General features: G+C 51.9%; 2 protein-coding genes and 1 long non-coding RNA gene across 3 annotated transcripts; 1 reads left to right on the top strand and 2 right to left on the bottom strand.

The window, feature by feature from the left end:
- Positions 1–5,338: 5,338 nt before the first annotated feature.
- PRSS33 (serine protease 33) lies at positions 5,339–7,663 on the bottom strand (the record flags this gene model as incomplete). The annotated part of the gene is made up of 4 exons (XM_055562720.1): positions 5,339–6,155; positions 6,353–6,522; positions 6,913–7,184; positions 7,506–7,663. Coding segments are annotated over 4 exons (759 nt in total), but the record flags the coding sequence as incomplete, so codon positions are not given.
- Positions 7,664–7,945: 282 nt separating this feature from the next.
- Positions 7,946–12,057, top strand: LOC129637499 (uncharacterized). The gene is made up of 3 exons (XR_008707505.1): positions 7,946–8,009; positions 8,110–8,192; positions 11,796–12,057. It is a non-coding gene; the product is annotated as an uncharacterized LOC129637499 (long non-coding RNA).
- Positions 12,058–14,233: 2,176 nt separating this feature from the next.
- LOC129638152 (testisin-like) lies at positions 14,234–26,138 on the bottom strand. Its single transcript, XM_055562719.1, has 6 exons — positions 26,072–26,138; positions 25,942–25,971; positions 25,446–25,611; positions 24,490–24,773; positions 14,833–14,987; positions 14,234–14,577 (listed from the first exon to the last, which is right to left on the bottom strand). Exons 1-6 carry the CDS (start codon positions 26,136–26,138, stop codon positions 14,323–14,325), a joined length of 957 nt encoding a protein of 318 aa, XP_055418694.1. The 3' UTR covers positions 14,234–14,322.
- Positions 26,139–27,288: the final 1,150 nt, after the last annotated feature.

Below are 27,288 nucleotides of genomic sequence, written 5' to 3'. Positions count from 1 at the left end.
CCATTTTGAGGAGGTGTTAAATTCTGGATCTTTCGGCCACCGTATCAGAAAACTGGACTGTTTCCCCGCCCTAGCCTAGGTTGTGAGGATTATTTAAACCAGTTTTGCGGGGCTTTAGGATTATTTAAACCAGTTTAGCGGGTCCTATAAGGACCTTTGGATGCTGTTGTTGGTGTGAGGCAGTGTGAAAGCAGCTCTTTGCAGGAAACGGCCCTCAGCAGGAAGCTCCTTTTCTTGTCACTTTAGCAAAGCTAAATTGTAAACAAGTTTTGAGCCAGCACACACATCCCTTCCTTGAAACCATGCTTTACCCATCTCTGGGCTAAGCACACCTTTCGAAATTTTAATCGCACAATATCTTGCCATATTAGTTCTTTCTGCAGATCAAAAAAGGAGAAATGAAGAATTCAGCAGGTGACTGGATTACTTCTCTAGCCTGTAATTCAGTACCCTGAACAAACTATGAACAAGACAGCCTCTAGAGGAAGAGCACAAGAAGTTAACTACGTGGGTGAAACAGGAGGGAAGCAGGCAGGGCACAAGCTTTGAAAGAATGACATAACCAGAGGGCATAACATAAACTGATTAGAACCAAATGGGTCCAAGATGGCAGACAAGTCAAGTTGACTAGACCTTGCTTCTCAGTATAAACTAATTGTAACACAGGAGCAAGCTAATGTGAGCCACCATGACAGTTTGACCCTCAAAGACCTCAAAGGTTGACCCTCAAAGACCAAAAAGTGGGCAGTGGCTCAACCCCTGGAAATCTCCACTCCCTCCCCAAAATAGTTGGAATGATCCTCCCACTCATTAGCCTGTCCCTGGAGTAGGAAATGTCAACCCACTCCAGTATTCTTGCTGGAGAATCCCATGGACAGACTAGCCTGGCAGCCTACGGTCCATGGGGTCACAGAGTCAGACACAATGAACACTAACACATTAGCACATGAAGTTACCCAACCCATAAAAGGTAACTACACCGTATATCAAGACCACAGCACTCACCCTCTGCGATGCCCTGCTCTCTATGGAGTGTTGTTTCTTTCTGAATAAATACATTTCTTAGCTACCACTTTGTGTCTCACTGAATTCTTTCTGATATGAGGTTCGTTAGGTCTTAAAACGAGGTCTGTGATCTCAGTTGGAAGACTATTGGTTTTGGCTGGGTTCAAGTCCCAATCTTGTGAGTTCAAGTCCCAAGCAACGTTTTGGCTCAGTTGGAGCCCCAGCACATGGGTTCAAGTTCCAATCTGAGGTAAACAGTTTCATGACAATTCTGACTCCGGATCTCAAGGACTAACTGAGATTTCTTCCCTTTAAAAGTTTTTGGGGGAGGTTGAGTCCACCATCTCCCCAGATTGCCAGCATTCTGATTAAAAGTACTTTTCTTTTGCCACCAACATTTGTGAGTATGTAATTGATTTTTTGAGTGGCAACCAGTAGGACTTCCATTCGGTAACTAATTAGGCCATTGAACAGCCTAACTTGTTAGAAGCACCATGCATGGCCAAAGTTGGTGTTCAGTCTTCCCAGGCAGAGGGTGCCCTGGGCACCTACCTACTCTTCTGCCCAGGTCTACTCTGGCTCTGGAAGGGCATGTGGACTTGGTTTCCCTGTCTGGCCACCCCTCATCCCTACTAACAGCCTAGGGCTTCCTTCTTGGACACTCTCCTGTGTCCCAAATGGCAGTTATGCTAGAGCAAGGCAAGGAGGCTTTTCTCGCAACCTCTCTCAGGGAGAAGGAGAATCTCATCTGGGTTGCTGCTGGCGTGTGCCAGAGAGGCATGCTGTGGCACCCAATGAGAAATGAGCCAGTGATGATCCTGGATGCTGAACAGCTCAGCAGTTACCGAGGCCACAAATGGATAATTCTTTAGAGTGGGTGGAATCTGAAGATGATGCTGCTTTGGCCCTGAATCAGGTTGCTGGCTAGCCATGCAGGCTCTAGGCTCAGACCCGCTGAGATTCAAATCCTTGCTCTGGCACTGAGTGTGCAGCCTTGGGCAGTTAACCTCACCAAGCCCAGTGTCCACCTCTCTGAAGTGGCAGAATAGCTGTTTGTAAAGTTTGTGGAGCCTTACTATAAGCAGATGGGGTGGGGGGTGTCCCTGGAGAAAGAGAAACTGGTGTGGTTTTATTGACAGAAGAGAAGCCATTTTTGGCCTGGGCCAAAATGTAATCTAATTTTGTGATCTAAGCCTGGCCTCAATGCAACCCCCTTCATGAATGTGCATGTACCCTTAGCTTAAAACTCCCCCAATGCTGCTGTCCAGGGAGACACTGCTTTGGAAGAGATACCCAAAGTGTTCTCCTCACTTGCCGCAAATAATATAAATCCTTACTTCTTGGTTGTATCTTTTTGCTTGATACCCACCAAGAAGCAAACCCAGCTTTGGGGTAATATCACCAAGAGTTAGCACTCAATAAATATAGATGTTCCCTAAGCTATAGCCATAGTTATAATTTTTGACTTCTGACCTCTGGCTCCTCAGGAGTCCTCTGAAGCCCCTTTCCTTCCTGGGTCTCCTCCCTCTCTAGGCCTCAAGGCAGCCGGAAGGGCTCACATGGGATCCTCACATGGGATCACTGTGCAGCCTATGGTGCTGTGCTGGGTGGTTGGTTGCAGGAGGTAGCTTCCGTCCTCGTGTCAATGAGTACAATGACACCTCCTGCAGGGAGAATGGGGTCAGGAGAGGCTTGAGGGAGGTGTAGAGGCTCAACCCCCAGCCCCCAGCTCTGTAGCTGGGTGCAGACCCTCCTCCAGATGGCAGGTGAGGAAGCTGGCCAGCTGCTCTTGCTTCCCTGCACAGGAAGTCCTCCCCGGTCCTTTCTGCCCTGTTGCTTCAACCACTCAAAGCTCACCAGGGAGACTCTCCCGGGCTTCTAAACTAAGCATGTAGGATCTCGGCTGGTGGACCTTCTCCTTTGCTCTATTTAAATTTCTTAAAATGTTATTAATAAATAGCAATTGTCAGGGATTTCCCTGGTGGTCCAGTGTCTAAGATTGTGTGCTCCCAATGCAGGGAGCTGGGGGCTTCCCAGGTGGCTCAGTGGTAAAGAACCACCTGCCAATGCAGGGGATATAAGAGATTTATACCTGGGTTGGGAAGATGCCCTGGAGAAGGGCATGGAAACCCACTCCAGTATTCTTGCCTGGAAAATCCCAAGGACAGAGGAGCCTGGCAGACTACAGTCCATGGGGTCACAAAGAGTTGGACACGACTGAAGTGACTCAGCACGCACGCACTGGGTTTGATTCCCTGGTTAGGGAACTAGATCCCACATGCCGCAACTAAGACCCAGCACAGCCAAATAAACAAAACACATATTAAAAATAAATAAATAGTAATTGTCAATCACTGCTAGTTACTAGTGTGTCTTTCATTGGCAGCATTTTACAACTATTTTCTATAAGGGAAGTGACATAACTCACTGTGGAATTTGAGTTGATGGCCCAGATTCAAATCTGCCTTCACCTCTTGCCTGTTGTGGGTCATGGGGCACATAACCTAGCCTCTCAGGGCCTGTTTCCCCATTCATGAAATGGGAACACCTCCCGAGTGTTCAGAGATCAGTTGAGAGCCCACCGATGCCTGGCATAACCCGTGTGCTTGCTGGGCAGAACTGAGTCATTTTGACTCTCCCAACATCCATAACGGGGCAGATGTTACCAGGTCAGATCACAGATGGGGAAACAGGTGCATCAGTACTTCTGGGAGAGGCTGGGCCATCTGGCCGCAGTGCTACCAACCGGAGCAGGTGACAGGAGCCCAGCATCCTGTCCCCGGCGAGGGTGGTTCTCAGGACTACTCTGAAAGCCCCTCCTGGCAGGTGAGGCTGGCTTTCTGGGGCCTGCGGGGACGGGGTGCAGTGTGAGACTGATGCTGGGCCTGGTCCACCTGTCACACACCCCCTCGGCCTCACTGACCTTGCCGATGGGCAGGATGCAGCGGCACAGGGTGCTGTGCCACTGAGCCTGCGGGGCACAGAGGAGCGGTGTAGCCTGCACTACAACTCCTGAGCCCTTGTCCTCTCTAGATCCCGAGAGCCACAACCGTGCCCTAGAACCCGTCTCTGCAACAAGAGAAGCCACCGCAAGGGGAAGCTCAAGTACTGCAACCAAAGAAAGACTGTACAGCAATGAACGCCCACCACAGCCAAAATTTAAATAAATAAATAAAATATATAAATTATACAGAAATAAATTATATATATAAGAAACACTGAGCTCTGAATGGGGACCCATTACTTTGATCGTGGCAGGCCCAAGACTGAGGCATCCTGGCTCTCAGTCCCTGGCTTGTTCTGGTCTCAATGCCTTGGGTGGCGTCTTGAGGATGTTCTCTTGGTGGGCCCCAGGCTGAGGGCAGGATGGGAGGACAGCCAGCATTGCCCAGCCAGGGCTACTAGGACCCCACTGCAATGTGCTCACAGCCTTTTGCCTGGCCTGCTACAGCCAACCTCTGCCCCCGATGGGCAGCCTAGAGGGGAGGCGGCAGCCTGGAGCTCCCTCGCTGTTCACAGACCCACCCTCTGTCCCAGCCAGGTCTGGCCCAGCAGGGACCACATGCTGCAGTCACTTTTTCCCCTGGGAGAAAACGAAAAAAAAGGAGGGGGAGTTCCCTGGCGGTCCAGTGGTAGGGACTCAGTACTTTCACCGCAGAGGGCATGGGTTCAATCCCTGGTTGGGGAACTAAGATCCCATAAGACACACAGAGTGGCAGAAAAAAAAAAAAGAAAGAAAAGGGAGGGAGCCACGGCTCAGGCCTTCGTGGGGCAGCCGCACTTGGCCCCGTCCAGCCAGGCTGCCCCTTCAGGGATAGCCTTCCTTGCCCCCCTGCCCCCCTTGCCCCTGTCAGTTCCGAAGGTTGGAGTTTCTAGGTTTTGTTCAGGTTCTTGTTCCTTCTGTTGCTCTAGAAACTGATCTCTGTCTATACAGACGGATGACCCTTGGCCTGGGGGTGAGATGGCAGAGAGGGGCGAGGACACTAGGTGCCAGCATGTGAGGGTGGTCAGGGAGCTGAAAGGGCATAGGCCAGTGTCCAGGTGCAGGTGGGGAAGGGAGGTCCTGGGCTGGGAAGCCCCAGACCCACCCAGGGCACGGAATGGGGGAGTGGCAGAAAAACCTAAGGACAGCAGAAGCTATGGCCACGCCTACCTGGGGGCCCCTCTTGGTAGAGGGCATGATGCCAAGTGGCCCAGACTCCTGAATGCATGGGAAGGGCAGGTCTGGTGGCCGCCACCTGCCTCCTGGGGCACCTTCACTACAATGGGGCAAAATACGAGTTTTCTACTGCTACGGCAGATGACTACAAACACAGCGGCTTAAACACTAATTTATTACATCACAGCTCTGTGGGTGGGCTCAGCCGGGTTCCTGTTTAGGGTCTCACCAGGCTGAAACCAAGGGCATAGACTGTCAGGGCTCTGGTCTGCAGGCTGCGGGAGGAGTTGTTGGCTTCCAAGCCTGTTCAGGTTATTGGCCAGATTTGGTCCCTTGCAGCTGTCGCGCCAAGGTGCTCCTTTCCCTACTGGCTGTCGGCCAGGGGCTGCCCTCAGCTCCTCACCACGTGGCCCCTCCATCTTCAAAGCTAGCAATGGACAATCATCTCCTTGGTGTTGGGTTCTGGTCCCGTTTGTATCCCTCTGACTCCTTCCGGAAAAGAGGGGCATGCAGACCAGACCCAGCACTGAATCACTTGCCTGTCTTTGGGTGCCCTGGCTGGAGTTCAGGAGGGTAAATATGAGCAGGAAGGGAACAGAGGGAATGTGAGACCCCTAGACACATGGGAGGCTCCTGGAGGAGGGTTGGCAACTCGCATTTGGTGAGCTCCACAGAGGACGCCGGGGACAGACAGACAAATGGATGGAGGGGCGGCTCCTTGGCTTTATCAGGCCTCTGAGCCTTCAGTCCAGAAGGGTGAGGGATGTGTCCGTCCCCAGACAGACGGCGCAGCCGAGGGACCCCAGAGTCTGGCTTCAGGTCAGTCACTGCATCAGATGTTGAGGTGAGCTTGAATCCAGGGGCTGTAAGAGGCCACATTGGTATAGACCCCTGGACGGTTGGGCAGGGCACAGCCCTTGCCCCAGCTCACCACCCCCACCAGGACCCAGCGCCCAGACTTCATGCAGACCAGGGGTCCTCCAGAGTCACCCTGCAGGAGAAAGGAGAGCTTAAGTCCCAGCCCCCCAGGGACTCTGGGTCCCAGGCTGCCGTCCCTCAGGGGTGCCTCTGGGTTGGGGTTCAGCACACTGAGCCTGGAGGTGGTACATCCTGGGTCCCAGGTCCTAAGGAGGTAGGGTGCTGGCCACAGGGGCGTGGGCTCCAGACGTTCCGGGCAGCGTCTCGCACCTGGCAGGCGTCCTTCTGGCCCCCGACGTAGCCAGCGCACAGGCTCCCCGGCAGCACTATGTGTTCTGCCCGGGGCACGTCGGTGCCCAGGTGGTAGAGGTGGTCACAGGTGTGAGCGTCCAGCAGTGGCACCCTCACTCCCTGCAAGGGTCGCCACTCTGGGAGTGGCACTGGAGGAGAAGGGGGAGGTCTAAGAGGCGGCAGAGACTTCTCAGGTGGCACTAGTGGTAAAGAACCCACCTGCCAATGTAGGAGACTTAAGAGATGTGAGTTTGATCCCTGGGTTGGGAAGATCCCCTGGAGGAGGGCATGGCAACCCATTCCAGTATTTTTGCTTGGAGAATCCCATGGACCGAGGAGGTCTGGTGGGCTACAGTCCATGGGGTTGCAAGAATCGGACATGCAGGAAGAGCCCGCAGAGGGTGGGAAAAGCCTCACCTGCCAGCCCAGGGCTCCCTGGCCTTACAGAGAGGATGTCTGGGTCCCTGGAGGTCAGAGCGAGCTGGGGAGAGAGCCCCTGGCCCTCCCCCAGTGCCCCCGTGCCCTGCCCTCTGCCTCACCTCCTGGGCGGAGGCTGCCCCAGCCAGTGACCCAGCAAGGTGTGCCGGGCGGTGGGCGGGCCCCAGGCTCCGGCAGGCAGACGGGCTGAACTCGGGTGCTCAGGGGCGTTGGGCGGCGCAGCAGCAGCAGCGCCAGGTCCCCGTGGGCCCCGTCCTCCGAGTAGTCCGGGGGCAGCAGCACCCTCCGCACGGGCGCCAGGAGAGCAGGGGGCGAGCTGGGACCCAGGTGCAGCGCCCCGAGGCGCACGCGGTACTCAGCGGGCAGCGCCTTCCTGCGTGACGGGGGCGCTAGGTCTAATATTAAGGCAGCTTCCCCTCCAGCCCAGGAGCGCTCGTCCCCGTCGCCCTCTCTCTCAGAGCCCGAGGTGAGACCTGCGCGAAGTCTGGGCGCGGGGTCCAGGTGGGTGTGGGACGCTGGAGCAAGGGCTGGGCCCTGCCCAATCGCCCGGGGGTCTGTACAAACGTGGCCACTTACAGCCCCGGATCCAAGACCTTCCCTGGGTCTTGCTCCACCCGCCCCGGCCTGGCAAACCTCGACGCGGAGCCCTAGGGGGAGGGGACCGTCCCTCGGTGGGGCCCGGCTGCCTGCTGACCTGGGGAAGCAGTGTGCGGCCGTCAGCACCCACTGCGGGGCGATGAGCGAGCCCCCGCACACGTGCGCCCCGCGGTGCTGGATGCTCGCCTGCCACGGCCACTCTCCGGCCCTGGCGTCCCGGCCGCCCACGATACGACTGGACACCCGAGGCTGCCCACAAGCTGGGAGGACAAGGGGACTGGGGGTGGGCAGAGCAGTGGGGGCCGGGGAGGCGGGTGGGGGCGGGGTTAGGGAGGCGGGTGGGGCCGGGGAGGCGGGTGGGGCGGGTTTATGGAGGGGTGGGGCCGGGGAGGCGGGTGGGGCGGGGTTAGGGAGGGGTGGGGCCGGGGAGGCGGGTGGGGCGGGGTTAGGGAGGGGTGGGGCCGGGGAGGCGGGTGGGGGCGGGGTTAGGGAGGGGTAGGCACAGGGGGTTTCCGCGGCTTCCTTACCTACATATGCCAGGGTCCCGGCTGCTCCTGGAGGTGGAAGCAGGGAAGGGACTGGATTACGGGTCTGGTGTCAGGTAACGGGGTGACGGGGAGGGCGGTCACAGATTAGGAAGGAGGGTGGAATGTATATGTCGCACTGACTTGATGCCAGATTTTTGTGCAATGGACTACCAGGATTAAACCCTCCCCGGAGCCCTGTGAGGTCGGGACTTAGACCCATTACACAGACGAGCACAACCAGATTCGGAGAGCCCAAGGTCAGTGACAGAGACAGCTTGAATCCTTGGAGCCAGTAGTGCGGGTGTGCTAGGTCACTTCAGTCGTGTCCGACTCTATTCAACCCCAGGGACTGTAGCCCGCTAGTCTCTGTTCATGGGATTCTCCGGGCAAGAATGCTGGAGTGGGTTGCCATTTCCTTCTCCAGGGGATCTGCCTCACCCAGGGATCGAACCCGCGTCTCCTGTGGCTCCTGCATTGAGGCAGACTCTACCGCTGAGTCCCTGGGGAAGCTCTGGAGCCAAGAATAGGATGCCTGAACTTCCCTGGTGGTCCAGTGGTTAAGAATCCGCCTCCCAGTGTGGATTGGGAGACAGGTTCAATCCCTGGTCGGGGAAGATCCTACATGCAAGGAGAGAAGCCACAGCAGTGAGAAGCCCACGTGCGGCAGCTAGAGCAAGCCTGGAAGGAGCAAGGAAGACCCAGTGCAGCCAAAAATAGAAAAAAGAGTAGGGTGCCTTAGAGTGCTCTAGAGGAAGCAGGAAGGCTGGGCAGCTGTGGTCAGCACCCCCAGCCCCGCCCCCACTCACCCAGCAGCAGTAGGAGCAGGACCTGGAGGGAGGAAGGCCACTTCATTCTGTCTTCAGGGCTGGGCCCGGTAAGGGTGGTGCTGCCCAGGACTAGCCTGGCAGGAGCCTGCCAAGAGAAGAGGAGGATCTAGCCCCCCCCACCCACCCTGAGCTCCTTTTGTCTTCCTTCAGACCCTGGTTGGTCCCAGAACTAGCCCTGTGGCCCAGGCTCTAAGCCCTATGCCCAGGCCCCAGGGACCACCCCTGCCCCCTCAAGTGCTGCACGATTTGGGCACCTTAGGTCTCCATGCAAGCCCTGGAGCCCAGCCCCTCCCCCATCTTGTATTTCCCTGATAGGTGCCCCCCAACCCCGTTCTCCACAGAGCCTGGATTCTTTTCTCACCCTTGCAGCTGGTGTCCTCCCTGCTAACTGGGCTGGGGGAGGATCTGGGGGCTTAAAGAGCCAGGAGCGGGGTGGGGGCCAGGAGGTAATTAAGGAGGTCAGGGCGGGGCTGCGGCTTCCTCAGTCCAGCCTTGAACAAAGATGCTTTGAACAGTGCTTTTGCCGTGGCAGGAAAGGGACACCTGGGTTTCTTGAAGGAAGCCTGGCTTGGGCCAAGGTGCACGGAACTGGGGCTGGGAGCCTGAGTCCAGCCAGGCAAGGGTGGAGTAGGGGGGTGGGATGCATGGGATGGGGTGGGGGTGGGGGCCTGGACTGCTCCCACCTCCTGGAAAGGCTCCGGAACCTCCTTTTACCAAGTCAGTGCCCCACTCCAGCAGCCATCCACTTGGTTCCCCATCCTGGGGGCCTTCCTGTCCAGCACACCCCCTCCTTGGCCGTGTCCCAGGAGGAGGTGATGTGTGACAGGGGAGATCTGATTCGTACCTGTTTGTCTCCCCTCCGTGAGGCAGGGTCTGGGTCTCTGTCCCTGTCTTAGCTCAGGCTGCCAGGACAGAACACCACGGTGTCAGTCGCTCAGCATGTCCAACTCTTTGCGACCCCATGGTCTGTCCATGGAATGCTCCAGGCAAGAATACTGGAGTGGTTTGCCACTGCCTTCTCCAGGGGATCTTCCCAATCCAGGGATTGAACCTGGGTCTCCTGCATGGCAGGTAGATTCTTTACCGTCTGAGCCCACAGACTGGGGGCTTAAGTTCCATTCTGGAGGCTGGACGTCCAAGAACAAGGAACTGGCCAGATGGGAGCCTCTTCTCTTGGCTTGTAGGGGGCTGCCCTGCCATCTCACTGAATGATCACATAGCCTTCTCTTTGTGTCTCCTGGGCATGAGGGATAGTGGGGGGAGGTGCTGCTGTCTTTTTTTCTTTTCTGGTTGTGCTATGTGGCATGCAGGATCTTAGTCCCCTGACCAAGGATTGAACCCAGGCCCCCAGCAGTGGAAGCATGGAGTCCTAACCACTGTACTGCCAGGGAAGTCCCCTGGTCTCTCTCTCTTTCTAAAAAAAAAAATTATTTATTTATTTATTGGCTATGACAGGTCTTGGTTGTGGCATGTGGGATCTAGTTCCCTGACCAGGGGTCGAACCTGGGCCCCCTGCATTGGGAGCTCAGAGTCCCAGCCACTGGACCATCAGGAAAGTCCCTGGTATCTCTTTTATAGGGACACTAATAAGTCCACCCTATGACTTCATTTAATTACTTCCAGAGTCATTGGGGTTAAAGATTCAACGTATAAATTTTGGAAAGTTCACAGATGTTCTTCCTAGGTGGCTCGGTGGTAAAGAACCTGCCTGTCAGTGAAGGAGACGCAAGAGACACAGGTTCCATCCCTGGGTCAGGAAGATCCCCTGGAGGAGGAAATGGTAACCCACCCCAGTATTTTTGCCTGGAGAATCCCAGGGACAGAGGAGCCTGGTGGGTTACAGTCCACGGGATCTCGAAGAGTCAGACACGACTGAGCGACTGAGCACATGCACAAATATCCAGTCCCCACTGACAAGAGCAGTACCAGCACAGAGTGGGCACTGAGTGTTCGGGAGTAAGTGGACAGGGCCAGTAGGCATGGGGGGCGGTGAGGGTGAAGGAGACGAATGAGGGGACCTAGTGGCGAACCAGCCCCAGTCTTTCCACACAAAGCGAGGGAGGGCGGCCTCGGGCCTGATTTCCACTGTCCACGTTCCAGGACCAGGCTCAAGCCCACGCTCCAGCCTCCAGAGCTGGTTTGTGGAACGTCGTCCCTCCCACCCCGAGACCTTGGGAGAGTTTCCTCTTCTGTAAAACCCGCCCCCCAGGGAGGTTGTGACGATTAACCAGGTTAGCCCTCGAAGAGCCTGGAACCATGCCCGGCTGATGGAAACACTCTAAAAGGGCCACGAGAATAAAAGCAGCGCCCTCCCTGAGGCGCTGTCCTTGGTTACCCTGGATCCAGCCGCCACTGGAGGCCTTGGTTACAGTGGAGCCAAGTGGGCAGAGCTGGGGTAGCTGGAGAGGCTAGTGGGACGGAGGGTGACCCAGGACCCTGGGGACACACAGCTGTCTCCGGGGACGTGGGCCATACCTTGAGAGGGGGTTCACTGGAAGGCTGAATGCCCAGTCCAGTAGGGGAGCTGGGGGGGCGTCTACCTGTTGCAATTTGGAGGCCTGGAGGACACTTGAGGGCAGGGACCCTGAAACAAATTCCCACCAAGGAACTGGCTTATGGTGGGAGGATCTGGAACTGGTTGACTAATGGGCGATCAAACCTGAGGGGAGTAGGAAGGGAACCCCTTCCCAGGGGTTCACCCCAACCCAGCCCCTTGTCTCAGATTGAGAAACTGAGGCACAGGCCTCTGCTGGCCCACATGCCTTCAGGCCTACCCCAGAGTCACCCTGCACAAACGGCCCCCGGACAAATGTTATCTGCTTGCCCGTCTCACCACCCTCCTCCTGGGGGCCACAGCTGAGTCAGCCCCAGCTTTCTCTGCTGCCGGACCTGCCCCAACTCCCCGGTATGGGCAAATGACCCAGACGGGGCCAGTATCCCACCATGGCCCCCAGGTAACAGTGATGGGTCGAGGTGACATGTGACCCCAGACCAGCCAATCAGAATCCTTCCCTGAGATTTTTCACCCTGCAGGAGGACCGTTGGGACCCGGGCAGGAGACGCCACGGCTGTGGCCACAGGCAAGGACCCTCAGCCAGCCTGAGAGCCTGGAATCTTCTGGACTGAGGAAGAGTGCCCTGTAGAGTTGGAGCTCCTCATTCCAGCCATCTTTGCACTCGGAGGGCTGCCCTGTATCCTTCTAAACCAACTCTCCTTCATTCATGCTGGTTCTAAGGGATCCTGTTGCTTACCACCAAAATCTTTAAGAGCCAAAGATGAAAACAAAGTTACATTCAACAAAGGTGTAAGGGAGGTGCCCCCGAGCTGGCTGCCCTGCCAGTGTGTTTCAGGATGGTGGCACCCAGCCTGCCGCCTGTAGCGCAGGACTCATCTCTGATGAGTGCCCAACCCTGTTCTTGGCCAGACCCCAGGCACCCTGCAGACCTGGCAGCAAATGAGGTGGGGTTGGGGTGGCCTTCCTGCGACCCAGGTGTTTTCCCACTGATGTCCCAGCACAACCCAGGCCCTCTGGGAGCGCTGTAGCCTGAGCCCACCCCATGCCGACACCACCAACCAGAGTCACGCAAGGAGGGACAACGGTGTGGGGTGAGCTGGGCCACAGGGAGGGGTGTGCTGTGGCACCAGGCTGGGGTAAGTGGCCCTGAACAGGATGCTATGGGGAACGTGTGCCTGGCCGGGCTAGACGGTATTTCTGTGGACAAGACTGTCACTCAGGCACTAGGCCACCAGAGGTTACTCGGCCTACTGCTGGAGGAGGGGCCGTAACACCCTGCCAGGCAGGCCTGCAGGGCAGTGTCGCAGGGCGGCTGGTCTGGGGCCCGCTTCACAGGCATTAAATCACGTGGTCCTCCGGTAACACGGGACACCGGTGAGTGTTCTGTGTGGGGTCAGCCCAGATGGCCTTTGGGGGAGATGAGCAGGGATGCCCTCAGGTTTTGACTGCTCCTAAGGGCAGATGGCGGAGGGTGGAAATCTCAAAGCAGGTGAGTCCCACCTGGGAGACGTGAAAGACACCAGGCACCAGGCACCTGCCGGCCCCTCTGAGTCACGCACGCCACACAGCCTGAGGTCGACATGGGCCATTGTGAGCTAGGTGACTTGAAGGATTCTGTCACCTCTCTGGGTCTCAGTTTCATCATTTTTTTTTTTTAAATTTATTTATTTTTGACTGTGCTGGGTCTTCGTTGCTGCATGGGCTTTCCCTAGTCGTGGCGAGCGGGGGCTGGCTACTCTCTGGTCGTGCTGCTTGGCCTTCTCTCGTTACGGAGCATGGGCTCAGTAGTTGCGGTGCATAGGCTGAGTGGCTCTGCAGCATGTGGCATCTTTCCAGAACAGGGATCGTACCCATGTCTGCTGCATTGGCAGCCAGGTTCTATACCACCAAGCCACCAAGGAAGCCCCTCATCATTTTAAAAAATTATTTATTTTATTAAAAAATGTTTATTTATTTGGCTGAGTCAGGTCTTCACTGCGGCCTGTGGGTTCAGTAGTTGGGGAAGGGAAGCTCCAGCTTTGGGGGCTGCTAAGGGGCATGAAAGTGGTGTCACAGCCAATGTGGCTTTTGGGCAGGCAGGGGTGATGAGGACAGCCCTCCCAGACTCCTCCGCCTGTCTCTCCACAGTGACCAGCCCTAGCGGGACCAGAGCTTCTAGTACCTTCTGTGCTCACAGCACCCGTGGGTCCCATGAAAACACACATCTGCCCGAGCAGTTCCCAGGGGCTCCAGACAACCCTGCTGACCTGTCCGTTGGCCACACTGAGGCTGCGTTCTGGGAGCCCAGTGGGGGTGGGGCAGACATGCTTGATGCCGCCCCCTCCACCCAGGCTGCCTGATGGAACTTAGAGCCTCCATGCCCCCAGGACAACCGTCAACCACAGGGAATCAGGAGAAAAGTGGCCACACCGGGTCTTTGTCCCCCAGGCGATGCTGAGGTGTGTCTCTGTGAACTCTCGGGGGGCCCCAGCCAGACTGTGCGTCAGCTGCCACAAGGGTCAAATGTCATTGGCTCTCGCCCCTTCTGCCTCAGTTTCTCTGCTCTTCACTGGGGCTTCTTGGCATTGCCTCCCAAATGAACTACCCTTGTCCTGGTCCCAGGTCAGCCTTTGGGGACCGTGGTGAGACCAGAGTGTCTGCATCTGTGTGGTGGGGGGCACGGTATGAGCACTGGGGAGTCTGGGGGCATTTCCGCCACAGCACCCCCACTCCAGCCCTCCGAGCCCCCAGCCGCCCTGCTGCTCCTAACGTCCTCTCAGACTGAACTACCTAAGAGGGTTCTGTTGTTTGCAACTCAGACCTGGGTGGATGATGATTTGGGAGTTAAGGAGTGGTCTTGGGGTGGACAGGACGTGGGTGACCATGAGGGTGTCCAGGAAGCCACCCGGAGCCACAGAATGTGCTGCAGGGTGTCAATTTGAATATACACACTTTATTAGCAAAGGGGACAGAAGGGGACGAGGCCTGATCCAGCAGGCCACCCTGCCACCAGGGTGCCCCCAGCCCTTGGTGAATGCACCCGGAGCTGCGGTAACTACAGCATCCTCATGGACTCAAGTGTGCACAGGCCATCTGCAGGAGTAAGAGAGTCCAGAGCAGAGCGAGGGGCAGCAGCAACTGAGAGGGGTCTGGCCTGGGTGTGCTGCGGGCCGTCAGCAACTGGATCCAGCTGAAGTAATGACTGACATTGGTGTAGATACCAGGCCGGTTGCGCCTACCACAGCCCACTCCCCAGCTCACGATTCCAATCTGAATCCACCGCCCATTCATTTCGCAGACCAAGGGTCCGCCTGAGTCACCCTGGAAAGCAGTGTGGGTGAGCAAGGCTGAGGGCGGGGCAGGAGGGGCCCCAGGAGAGACTGAGAGCAGTCTGTCCTCTGGATTTCACATAAGGATCCAAGGAGGTACAATGAATGTGAAACGGGAAGTTTGTTTTACAGGCTGGATATGAGGTCTACAGTGATCTCATGAATACATTCTGAGGATGGATTGGTAGAGAGTCAAGAGGGTTGCCCTCAGAACCAAGATTTGGAGGAGTGGGGCAGGGGTACTCACTTTGCAGCTGTCTGCGTCGCCATCCTCAGAGCCAGCACAAATCATGTCATGATTGATGTTTCTGCGGTATAAAGGCTGCTGGAACAGGTAGGAACACCTGGATTTGTTTATGATGGAGACCTGCACTTCCCGGAGATTGTAGGGAGGCAGCAGCTCTGCCAGGGGTTGAGGGCGGGAGAGAGAAAGAAACAACCTTAGCTTCTCCTCTGCCATCTGGGGAAATGGGGTAAGAAGCGGGGGAGTGGATTTCCCGGGACACCCACAGTCCCCGGGACATGGCTCCTCGGCTCCAGCTCAGCACCCAGCACTTGGTGGACCACAGAAGGACCCAGTGGGTGGGGAGGCTGTTACAGCTCCTCCCCCAGATTCAGTTTCCCTCTCCGTGGCATGCAGATGACAGGCCCTGCTTGGACCAGTGGGGAGAGATCTTGGTTGAGGCTACACAGTGGGGAGGGGCTGATGCTGCTGAGCTTGTTTGTAATCAGTATACTACAGCTGCATGATTCAGGCTGAAGAGTTCCCAAATTTGATGAAAGATGTGACTCAGTGATAAAGAATCCGTCTGCCAGTGCAGGAGATGTGGGTTCAATCCTTGGGCTGGGAAGATCCCTTGGAGTAGGAAACGGCAACCCACTCCCGTACTCTTGCCTGGAAAATTCCACGGACAGAGGAGCCTGGTGGGCTACAGTCCATGGAATAGCAACGAGTCGGACATGAATGAGCGCGCACACACACATGAATCTATACATTCAAGAAGACGAGCAAACTCCAAGTAGGATAAACACAAAGAGATCCACATCATGACACATTTTCATCAAAATATCAAAAGGCAAAGGGAGAATCTTATTAAAAAAAAAACGTTGAGAGAGAAGACACCCATCAAGTATAAGGGATCTTTGGCAAGACTGACAGCTAAATTCCTTCCAGACACCCTGGAGCCCAAGAGGCAGTGAGATGACATATGTAAAGTGCTAAGAGAAGAAAACAGTCAACCAAGCATTCAACATCAGGCAAAACTACCTTTCAAAAATATGAAGGCGAGATTAAGACATTCCCAGATAAATGCTGAGACTGTTCATCATAGTAGGCCTGCCCTTCAGGAAATGGAAAAGGGACCCTTTCAGGCTGAAATGAAAGGACAGTAGACAGAAACTTAAACCCATAGGAAGAAATAGAGAACAATGGTGAAGGTAACTACACAGGTAAATATAAAAGCCATTATTATTATAATTTTGGTTCATAACTTTTTTCCTATACAATTTAAAAGACAAATGCATAAGAATAATTATAAACCTCTGTTAATGACTACACAATATATAAAGATGGAAACTGTGACAATAACAACTTAAAGGAGAAGAATAGCGTTGTATAGGAACAGAATTTTTGTATACTATTGAACCTAAGTTGGTATTAATTCAAAATAGACTGTTATAAGTTTAAGTTATTAGCTTATCTCCAGAGCAACTGCTGAGAAAATAAAAAATACACAGAGCAGGAAATGAGAAGAAAATCAATACAGTATACTAATAAAAATCAATTAAACAAGAAAAAAAGAAATAAGATATAAGGCATAGGGATGATATAAGATATAGATACAAAATATCTATATCTTCTACATCTGACAAAATATAGAAAACCAACAGAATAAAGGAAGCAGTAAATTCTTCCTATCAAATTAACTTTAAGTGGATTAAACACCAATTAAAAGGCAGAGATTGCCAGAATGGATCAAAAACAAGGATCCAACTATATGTCTCTGAGGTGAGAAGTTATTCCATCGTGTCTGACTCTTTGTGACCCTATGGACTGTAGGCTGCCGGGCTTCTCTGTCCATGGGATTTTCCAGGCAAGAATACTGGAGTGGGATGCCATATCCTGTCTACAAGACAATAATTTTAGATCCAAATGCAAATATAGGTTGAAGGTGAAAGGTTGGAAAAAGAGATTCCATACAAACAGTAACCAAAAAGAGCTGAGGTTGCTGTACTAATATTAGACAAAATAGATTTTGAGTCAAAACATGTCATAAGAGTCAAAGAAGGACATTAACTATTGATAAATGTGTCAAGTCTTCAAGATAAAATAATTATAAATATCTACATATCTAATACCAGCCCCAAACTACATGACGCAAAATTGATGTAACTGCTGGGAGAAACAGACAGTTCTAGAATAACAGCAGAGACTTTAATGTCCCACTTTTATTAATGGAAAGAACAATCAAAGAGAAGACCACTAAGAAAAAAAAGGTCTTGAATAGTCAGTAGACCAAAACAAACCCCCCAAAGGAGAGCAGAACACACATTCTTTTTAAGTGGATGCAAAACATTCTCCAAGATAGATGTCAGACCACAAAATGAGTTAGAATAAAGTAGAAAAGACTGACCGCATAGAAAACAGCTGATTGAGGCTAGAATTCTGTTCCTTCAGAAACAGAAGGAAAACTGAAAAATTCACCATGTGGAAATTCAACAACATACTCCTAACCAAAGAGGAAATCATGAGGAAAATTAGAAAGCACTGTGAGATGAACGGAAATAAAAACACAACACATCAAAAACTCACGTAGCTCAGTTCAGTCGCTCAGTCATGTCCGACTCTTTGCAACCCCATGAACCTCAGCACGCCAGGCCTCCCTGTCCATCACCAACTCCCGGAGTTCACTCAAACTCATGTCCATTGAGTCGGTGATGCCATCCAGCCATCTCATCCTCTGTCGTCCCCTTCTCCTCCTGCCCTCAATCTTTCCCAGCATCAGGGTCTTTTCAAATGAGTCATCTCTGTGCATCAGGTGGCCAAAGTATTGGAGTTTCAGCTTCAACATCAGTCCCTCCAATGAACACCCAGGACTGATCTCCTTTAGGATGGGCTGGCTGGATCTCCTTGCAGTCCATGGGAGTCTCAAGAATCTTCTCCAACACCACAGTTCAAAAGCATCAATTCTTCTGCACTCAGCTTTCTTTATAGTCCAACTCTCATATCCATACATGACTACTGGAAAAGCCATAGCCTCGACTAGATGGACCTTTGTTGACAAAGTAATGTCTCTGCTTTTTAATATGCTGTCTAGGTTGGTCATAACTTTCCTTCTAAGGAGCAAGTGTCTTTTAATTTCATGGCTGCAATCACCATCAGCAGAGATTTTGGAGCCCAGAAAAATAAAGTCAGCCACTGTTTCCACTGTTTCCCCATCTATTTCTCATGAAGTGATGGGACCAGATGCCATAATCTTAGTTTTCTGAATGTTGAGCTTTAAGCCAACTTCTTCACTCTCTTCTTTCACTTTTATCAAGAGGCTCTTTAGTTCTTCTTCACTTTCTGCCATAAGGGTGGTGTCATCTGCATATCTGAGGTTATTGATATTTCTCCCAGCAATCTTGATTCCAGCTTGTGCTTCCTCCAGCCCAGCGTTTCTCATGATGTACTCTGCATAGAAGTTAAATAAGCAGGGTGACAATATACAGCCTTGACGTACTCCTATTCCTATTTGGAACCAGTCTCTTGTTCTATGTCCAGTTCTAACTGTTGCTTCCTGACCTGTGTACAGGTTTCTCAAGAGGCAGGTCAGGTGGTCTGGTATTTCCATCTCTTTCAGAATTTTCCATAGTTTATTGTGATCCAAACAGTCAAAGGCTTTGGCATAGTCAAGAAAGCAGAAATAGATGTTTTTCTGGAACTCTCTTGCTTTTTCCATGATCCAGCAGATGTTGGCAATTTGATCTCTGGTTCCTCTGCTTTTTCTAAAACCAGCTTGAACATCTGGAAGTTCACGGTTCACATATTGCTGAAGCCTGGCTTGGAGAATTTTGAGCATTACTTTACTAGCGTGTGAGATGAGTGCAATTGTGCAGTAATTTGAGCATTCTTTGGCATTACTTTTCTTTGGGATTGGAATGAAAACTGACCTTTTCCAGTCCTGTGGCCACTGCTGAGTTTTCCAAATTTGCTGACATATTGAGTGGAGCACGTGTTCTTTGAAAGATCAACAAAACTGACAATGAAAGTGGGGACACTATCACTGATCTTAAAGAAAATTTAAGGACTGTAAGTGAGTACTATGAACAATTGTATGGCAACAAATTAGATAACCTGGAAGAAGTGAACAAATTCCTAGAAACACACAAAATACCAAAACAAATTCAAGAAGAAATAGAAAATCTAGGTCAAGAGATTTAGTCGGTAGTCAGAAATCTCCCAATGAGGAAAAGTCCTGGGCCAGATGACTTAAATGGTGACATCTGTCAAACACAGGAAGAGGGGTTTTCCCAGGTGGTCCAGTGGTTAAGAATCTGCCTTGTAATGCAAAGGATGAGGGTTCGAACTAAGATCCCATATGCTGCAACTAAGACCATACAAGCCAAGCAAGTAAATAAATATTTATTTAAAAATATAGAAAGAAATTAACATCAAGCCTTTTTGAACAACACTTCCTAACTCGTTCTGTGACAACAAAGCCCAGATAAGCTATCTCACAAAAGAAACTACAGATCAACATATACGCAATAATCCTCAACAAAATACTAGCAAACTGAGTCCAGTGGCATTGCTGTTGTTTGGTTGCTCAGTCATGTCCAACTCTTTGCAACCCCCTGGACCACAGCACGCCAGGCTTCCCTGTCTTTCATATTAAAGGAATTCTAACACCATGACCAAGTGAGATTTATCTGAAGAGTGCAAGGGGGGGGTCCAATATATAAAAATCAATCAATATACTGCATACTATAGTAATAGAACAAAGGAAAAAACCTACATGGTTATCCTGATTGATGCAGGAAAATCCAACACTCTTTCATTATAAAGACAATCAATAAACTAAGCATAGAGAGAACTTTCTTAACCTGATAATGATCACATGTGAAGCATCCACAGCTAATATACAGAATTGTGAAAGACTGAAAGCTTTCCCCCTAAGACAAGGATGCCAGGTTTTTTTTTGCCACTTCCACTTAACATTTTATTGGAAGTTCTAGTCAGAGAAATTAGGCAAGAAAAAGAAATAAAAACATATTCAAGTTGGAAAGGAAGAAGTGAAACTCTTTATTTACAAATGACATGATCTTGTATACAGAAAATCATAAAGAATACACAAGAAAGGACTAGAATTAATAAACTTGGAGAATCTGCAGATCTGAAATCAACATAAAAATCAATTATGTTTCTATACACTGCCAATGAACAATTCCAAAACAATATCAGAAAACAAAATTCATTTATATAATAGCATCAATAAGAATAAAATAGTTAGAAATAGATTTAATTGAGGAGATGAAAGATCTGTACACAAGAATCACTACACAAGATTGCTGAAAGATATTAAAAAAGATTTAAATAAATGGAAATATAGCTCATGTGAATGGACTGGAGACTTAATATTATTTCAATGACAATACTCTCCTAAAGCAATTTACAGATTCAATGCAACCTCTATCCAAACTCCAAAGGTCTTTTGAGTGGAAATTGACAAGTTGATTTTAAAATTTATGTAAAATATCAAGAGATGTTTTGAACTCAAATAACAAACCAATATTTGAAAAAGTACAAGTTGGAGAACACACACTTTTCAATTTCAAAATATAATTGGAAGATACAGGCATCAAACAATGGGGTCCTGACAAATGGCTAGAAACACAGACCAGTGGAATAGAATTTTGAGTGTAGAAAAAAAACAAACCCTTTCTTCTTTGGCCAACTGATTTTTGGCAAGGGTGCCAAGACAATTCAGTAGAGTAGAGAACAGTCTCTTCACCAAATGGTGCTGAGACAACTAGATATCCAAATGCAAAAAATGAAGCCAGACCCCTTATCTCACACTATAGACAAAGATCAACTCAAAATGAATCAAAGGTATACATATCAAAACAACAGCTAACACTATCAGATCAGATCAGTCACTCAGTCATGTCCAACTCTTCGCGACCCCATGAATCGCAGCACACCAGGCCTCCCTGTCCATCACCAGCTCCTGGAGTTCACTCAGACTCACGTCCATCGAGTCAGTGATGCCATCCAGCCATCTCATCCTCTGTCGTCCCCTTCTCCTCTTGCCCCCAACCCCTCCCAGCATCAGAGTCTTTTCCAATGAGTCAGCTCTTCGCATGAGGTGGCCAAAGTACTGGAGTTTCAGCTTTAGCATCATTCCTTCCAAAGAAATCCCAGGGCTGATCTCCTTCAGAATGGACTGATTGGATCTCCTTGCACTATAACCAAACTTAAAACTCTTCAAGAAAACATGAGAGTACACTTTCATGACCTTAAACTTGAAAATGATTTCTTAGACATGACATCAAAAGTTAAAGCAGCAAAAGAAAAAAGCAACCTGAACTTCATCAAAATTAAAAATGTTGTGCATCAGCAGACACTATCATGAACTTCCCTGGTGGTTCAGTGGTTAAGAATCCACCTGCCAATGCAGGGGACACAAGTTCGATCCCTGGTCCTCGAAGATCCCACATGCCACGTCCACTGAGCCTGTGAGCCGCAATTACTGAGGTCACATGCCACAGCTACTGAAGCTGCATGCCCTGGAACCCATGCTCCACAGTAAGAGAAGCCTCTGCAATGAGAAGCCTGCACACTGCAACGAAAGAAAGCCCATGAGCAGCAACAAAGACCCAGGGCAGCCAAAACTAAATAATTAAATATATTTTAAAAAATAGACACTATCATGAAAGTGAAAAGGGATGTGGTCCGTGAGTCTTGGCTCAGCCCTGCATCTGAAGCGCTATTTCCGCATCAACACCAGGGACTGACAACGTGGAGAAACCTGGGAGGAAGGAGGTTATGATCCCTATTTCGAGGAATTTGAAGAGTTATGTAAGAGGATTCAAAACACAACTTTCAGACACTAAAGCCTACCTGTTCGACAGAACTTGGGCGAGGTCTTCATTTCAACTTTCAAATCTTTAGCTCTTTATCCGTTTCCTGGAGATTATCGTAACCCTCCTTCCTGGCATCACTTGGCCCTCTGCTCATCATGAACCCCAACAAGCCAGCTGGTCTCACCCCTAGCTACATATTACAATCACCTGGGAAGCTTTAAAATACCCCAGTGTCCATGCCACATCCCAGACCAATTAAATCTATGGAGTGAGACCCAGGAACCAGTTAAAAAAAAAAAGAAAAAGAAAAAAAGGGGAAAAAATAAAAAAAAAGAAACCCACAAAATAGGAACAGATATTTGCAGATCACATCTCTAAAAGGAGTCTAGTATCCAGAATACATAAGGAACTATTACAACTCAACTGCAAAGGCAACTCAATTTAAAAATGGGTTGGGGGTCTTCCCTGGTGATCCAGTGGCTAAGACTCCCTGCTCCCAATGCAGGAGGCCCAGGCTCTATCCCTTCTCAGAGAACTAGCTCCCACATGCAGCAACTAAAAAAAAATCCCTCATGCTGCAACGAAGATCGACGATCCCTTGTGCAGTAACTAAGACCAGGATCAGCCAAATAAATAAATTAAATATATATTTTTTAATGAATTGGGAATTCCCTGGTGGTCCAGTGGTTACAACTCCATGCTTTCACTGTTGAGGATCCAGGTTCAATCTCTAAGATCCCACAAGTCATGTAGTGTAGCCAAAAAAAAAAAAAAAAAAAAAAAAAACACACCAAGGTAAGGTACTTAAATAGGCACTACTCCAAGGAAGATATACAAATGGCCAACTAGCACATGAAAAGATGCTCAACATCACTGGTCATTAGAGAACCGCAAATCAAAACCACAGTGAGATACCACTTCACACACACTAGGATGCCCTCCCCCCAAACAACAGCAACCTGTAAAATAATAAGTGTGGAGGAGAATGGAAAGAAATTATAACCCTCATTGTTGATGGGACTATAAAATGGAGCAGCTGCTATGGAACACTGTCAGCTCCTCAACAAGTTAAAATAGAATTATCATGTGATCCAGGATTGCACTGCTAAATGCATTCACAAAATAACCAAAAAGAGGTATTTAAGCACAAATTTGTATACTAATATTGACACAATATTGACGGAGAAGGCAATGGCAATCCACTCCAGTACTCTTGCCTGGAAAATCCCATGGATGGAGGAGCCTGGTAGGCTGCAGTCCATGGGGTCGCTAAGAGTGGGACACGACTGAGCAACTTCACTTCACTATTGACACAAATACCCAAAAGATTGAATGACATAGTCATCAGTGAGTGAATGAATAAACAAATTGTGGTCCATCCATACAATGGAATATTATTCCGCTGTAAAAAAAAGAATGAAGTTTTGATATATAACATGGATGAATCTTGAAAACTTTATACTAAGTGAAGGAAGCCAAACATGAAAGGTGACATAGTGGATGATTCTATTTACTTGAAATACCCAGAACACATAAATCCATAGAGACAAAAAGCTGGTAGTGGTTGTTAAGGGCTGGATGGAGGCCTGTAATGGGGAGTGATTACTTAATGGTTATGGGATTTCCTTTGGGCGTGATGAAAATGTTTTTGAACTTGATAGTCAACGGTTATGCACTGTGCATGTTTGAAATGCCATTGAATTATAGACTTTATTTTTGATGTAGACCATTTAAAAAATCTTTATTGAATTTGTTACAACATCACTTCTGTTTTATGTTTTGTTTTTTTTGGCCGCAAGGCACGTGGGATCCTGCGTGCTGCAGTCCGTGGGGTCACAAAGTCGGACTCGACTTAGGAACTGAACAACAACATGTGGGATGTTAGTCCCCTGACTGGGGATGGAACCCACACCCCCTGCATTGGAAGGTGAAATCTTAACCCCTGGACCACCAGGGAAGTCTTGAATTATATATTTTAAAATGGTTAATATGAGAAATAGCTCAGAAAGAAGGAGTGAAGGACTGACATGCCAAAACAAACGTGAACATTGAAAATGTTATGCTGAGTGAGAGAAGCTAGGCACCAAAGACCATATGTTGTAGATCGTGTTCATATGAAGTGACCAGAGTAAGTAAATCCATAGAGACAGAAAGCAGATTAGTGGTTGCCAGGGACTATGGCCAAGGACAACAAGGAATAAGGAGTAATGGCTAATAAGTCTGGGATTTCATTTTGAAATGATGAAAATGTTCCGTAATTAGATAGTGGTGATACCTGAACCATTCTGAGTATCCAAAAAAAAAAAGAAACAACCCTCTGAATTTTATGCTTTTTTTTTTTTTTTTGTCATACCACATAGTATGTGGGATTTCAGTTCCCCAGCCAGGGATTGAACCCATGCCCCCCTGCGGTGGAAGGGCAGAGTCTTAACCACCACCACCAGGGAAGTCCCTGAATTGTACACTTTAAAAGGATGATTTTTATGCTTTGTGAACAATATCTCCAAAAAAAAAAAAAAAAAGCCCAGTGCTTTTCTGATAAGTGCACCCCAAAACCTCACACACCCCTGCAGTCTGGGGCTGCAGGTCTGGGCAGGTGGGCCTTGGTCCCTGGTTCCGGGCTCGAAGCCTCCGGAAGGGAGGGGGAGCTGAGTGTGGGTGCAGAAAGCGCTGCTCCGTGGTGGGGGCGGGGAGGGGGTGAGGGCCGACTGCTGAGGGGGGCACAGCGAGGGCAGTGTGGGCACAGACCGAGGCGGGGCCCCTGCAGCTGCTGTGTGGGCCGGCACAGGGCCTGGTGGACAGTGCTCCCCTCCCCCGCCCCGTCTGTCCCCAGCCTCACTCTGTCTCTCGCCGATGTTCCCCCAGCCAGTCACCCAGCAGTCATTCCGGTTCTTGAACTCCAAGGAGGAGGACGTGACGCAGACGGGCTGGACGTGCTTATTGAAGGTAACCGGGGAGGAGAGCTTCACCAGGGCGATGTCATGCTGAAAATTCTTCCTGAATTGGGGGAATGTGATAATATCCTGGACTCCGTATCGACGCAGGAAGGCCCTCAGGCTCCAAATGGATGGTGTGGCAGATAGTTCCCCAAACTGGACTGACCATTCGGAGGGATAACTGTTCCTGGCAAGGGAGGAGAAAGCCCTCAGGGGTCTTCAGAGGGAGGGTGGGCCACCCCAGCCCGCCTGGGGCCGCTTCCTGAGACTGCAGGGCCACTGCCCGGCTCATCCCGGACACAGGTCTTCCTTCCACAAAGGGGCCAGGGTAGAAACGGGGAGAGCCCCGAGCCCCAACCAAAGTCCCACACCTGGGGACCTGGGGCAGGAGGGTGCCTCCCCTGCCAGCTCACCTGGCCAGTCACTCAACCCCCTGTCGCCTCCAGGGCCCTCCGCTTAAGGGGACCAGCAGGTTCACAGGGGTCACACAGGCTGGGCTCCACACAGCTTCGGGGACCACTGACCCCACCAGCTGGGCTCGTGTCCAGCACTTACCTCAGCTCATTCCTCCCCCGGGGGCACACCTCCGCTGGGAGGTGGGGTGAGGAAGGTGGAGGCTGGAGGTGCCATGTAGGGACAAACGAAGCGAGAAAGAGAACAAGACACACAAATGTTCCGGAAAAAACCGCATAGGGTTTCCTCAGGGAGCGCCCTGGGGGTCTCGCGCCGGTGTGGAACGGGCTGCAGCCCAGCCTAGGGCTCAGGAGCACTCGAGGGCCGCGGCCACGTGGCACATGGGCGCGCGTCCTGGCACAGACCCGGGACGCGGGGTCAGCGGGCCCCCTGCCCCCAGACTCACTTTTCAAAGCAGTGCGCGGCCGAGAGCGCCCAGCGGCGGTTGACCAGGCTCGCTCCGCAGCTGTGGACTTTATTCCAACGCAGGCTGCCCTGCCACGGCCAGCGCCCAAGCTTGGCCTCATTTCCACCCACCACGCGCACCTGGATGCCCTGGATGCCACAAGGCCCTGGGATGGACACACAGACACCAGGCTGAGCTGCGGGAGGCAGGCTCATCCTGCCCACCCTCACCCACTGGGAAGGGAAGGGGCTCCCGGGGAACCGCGCGTCCTGGGGTCGTGACACTCAGGAAGCGTCGAACGCTGGGGACCTGCCCCACGTCGCCCGCGGGCGCCCGCCCCATCCTGCCCGTCCCCGACCCCCCGGGGCCCATCAGTTACATGCGAGCATCGACGAGTTCTGAAAACCTGGAGCGGGGAGAGGGAAAGCTGAGGCGCCCTTCGCGCTCGGGCGGGCCCACGAGCCCTCCGCGGGGAAGCGCCTCCCGCACGCCTTACCTGGAAGCAGCAGGTCCTTGTCCCGAAGGGCTGCGGGCAGGAGACGAGGTGAGCTCCTCACTGCCTCCTCGCGCCCCAGCCGCCCCCTTCACCCCGGTTCGCGCCCGCAGCCCTCGCCGCCCGAGCTCACCCTGCTCGGCGATTTCGATCCGCACCAGCAGCTGCGCCAGCAGCAGCGCCGCCCCCTGCGGGCGCATGGCCTCGCCCCCGGCCGCCCCGCGCCCTCTCCGCTCCCGCCCGTTCCAGGGCCCCGCTGAGCGCCCCCTGGGGGAGAGGGAGCCGCGGGAACCCTGGGTGCCCCAACCGGGCCGACGACCTCGCTGGTCCAAGGTTTGTTTGGGTACCTGGGACGTCACAGTGCCCAGCTTTGAGCTTGTTACTGGGACTGGTCCCCAACGACGTACCTTGCTATGGCCCGGGAACCGGTGCGAGCAGCCGACCCCTGTCTAATCCGCCACGCTGGGGGCTAGCCGCTCCTTCCTCTAGAAAGGACCAAAGACCTGGCCACCGTCAGGACTCTCATGAAAGCACAGTCCCAAGTCCTCACTGAGTACCGATTGGGGCCGGGCACTGTTGGGCTGAGCCGGGAGGAAAAGACCCCTCACTAGCCTCTCCTGGGGGACTGGTGGTCTTGGGTCTCGTCCTTCCCTCTGCGGGCCTCAGGCTGGTCCCTGCGTGTGGCCCAAGCTGCCCGCTAGTGGCAGATTCCAGCCCCTTTTGTCACCCTCCTCTGGGTGATTTTCAAGTTGAAATTGCCTTTTACAAACGTTCTTATCCGGGTCCTGCGGGGAAGGAAATGGCAAAAAAAAAAAAAAAAAAAAGGAAGAGGGAAACATCTCTGGTTATTTATTCCTGTGTTCCTGTGACGCTACAGACAGGAACCTGGGAGGAACCTGTGCCTACTTAGTGCCCCTCCATGTGCACCAAGTGATGAGTCTCCAGGAATTGGCTTCTGGGGGCGGGGGGCGGGGGGGGGGCGTGGGGTCCCGCCAGGCAGGGGAGGCAGTCTGGAGTCTGGACTTGCAGGAATATCCCAAGGAGGTGGGCACCCTCAGGGATACTGGGCCCTGGCACCCTCAGCGGGGCCCAGGTGGTGACTCTAAGAGAAGAAGCCGCTGGGGGCTGGAGCAGGCAGAGCAGGGTGTTCTTGACCTCAGGGCTCATTGGGGAGACACGGGGGACATGCCTGGGGCTTGGGGAGCATGGAAGCTTCTCTAGAGGTTGAAGCTGGGCTGTCAGCACCCCTCCTGGACTTCACACTCTGCAGAAGGGGCAGTGGGCGTGGGCTCTGGTTGGTGGGCTCAGAGGCACACTGTGTGCAACAAGGGGTAGGGTTTCCCCTAAGAA

This window comes from Bubalus kerabau, chromosome 23 (assembly GCF_029407905.1).
Source record: "Bubalus kerabau isolate K-KA32 ecotype Philippines breed swamp buffalo chromosome 23, PCC_UOA_SB_1v2, whole genome shotgun sequence".
NCBI classification, from domain to species: domain Eukaryota; kingdom Metazoa; phylum Chordata; class Mammalia; order Artiodactyla; family Bovidae; genus Bubalus; species Bubalus kerabau.
This window is presented reverse-complemented; position numbering and strand designations above follow the sequence as displayed.

What these genes read in the sequence shown, in the direction of transcription:
- LOC129638152 (XM_055562719.1), bottom strand. Translation starts at nt 26,138, where the DNA reads ATGCGCCCGCAGGGGGCGGCGCTGCTGCTGGCGCAGCTGCTGGTGCGG. An exon ending in GAACATCGGCGAGAGACAGA is followed by an intron (nt 14,988 to 24,489) that starts GTGAGGCTGGGG and finishes AACCCCTGGCAG; the next exon opens with AGCTGCTGCCTCCCTACAAT. An exon ending in GCGACGCAGACAGCTGCAAA is followed by an intron (nt 14,578 to 14,832) that starts GTGAGTACCCCT and finishes ACTGCTTTCCAG; the next exon opens with GGTGACTCAGGCGGACCCTT.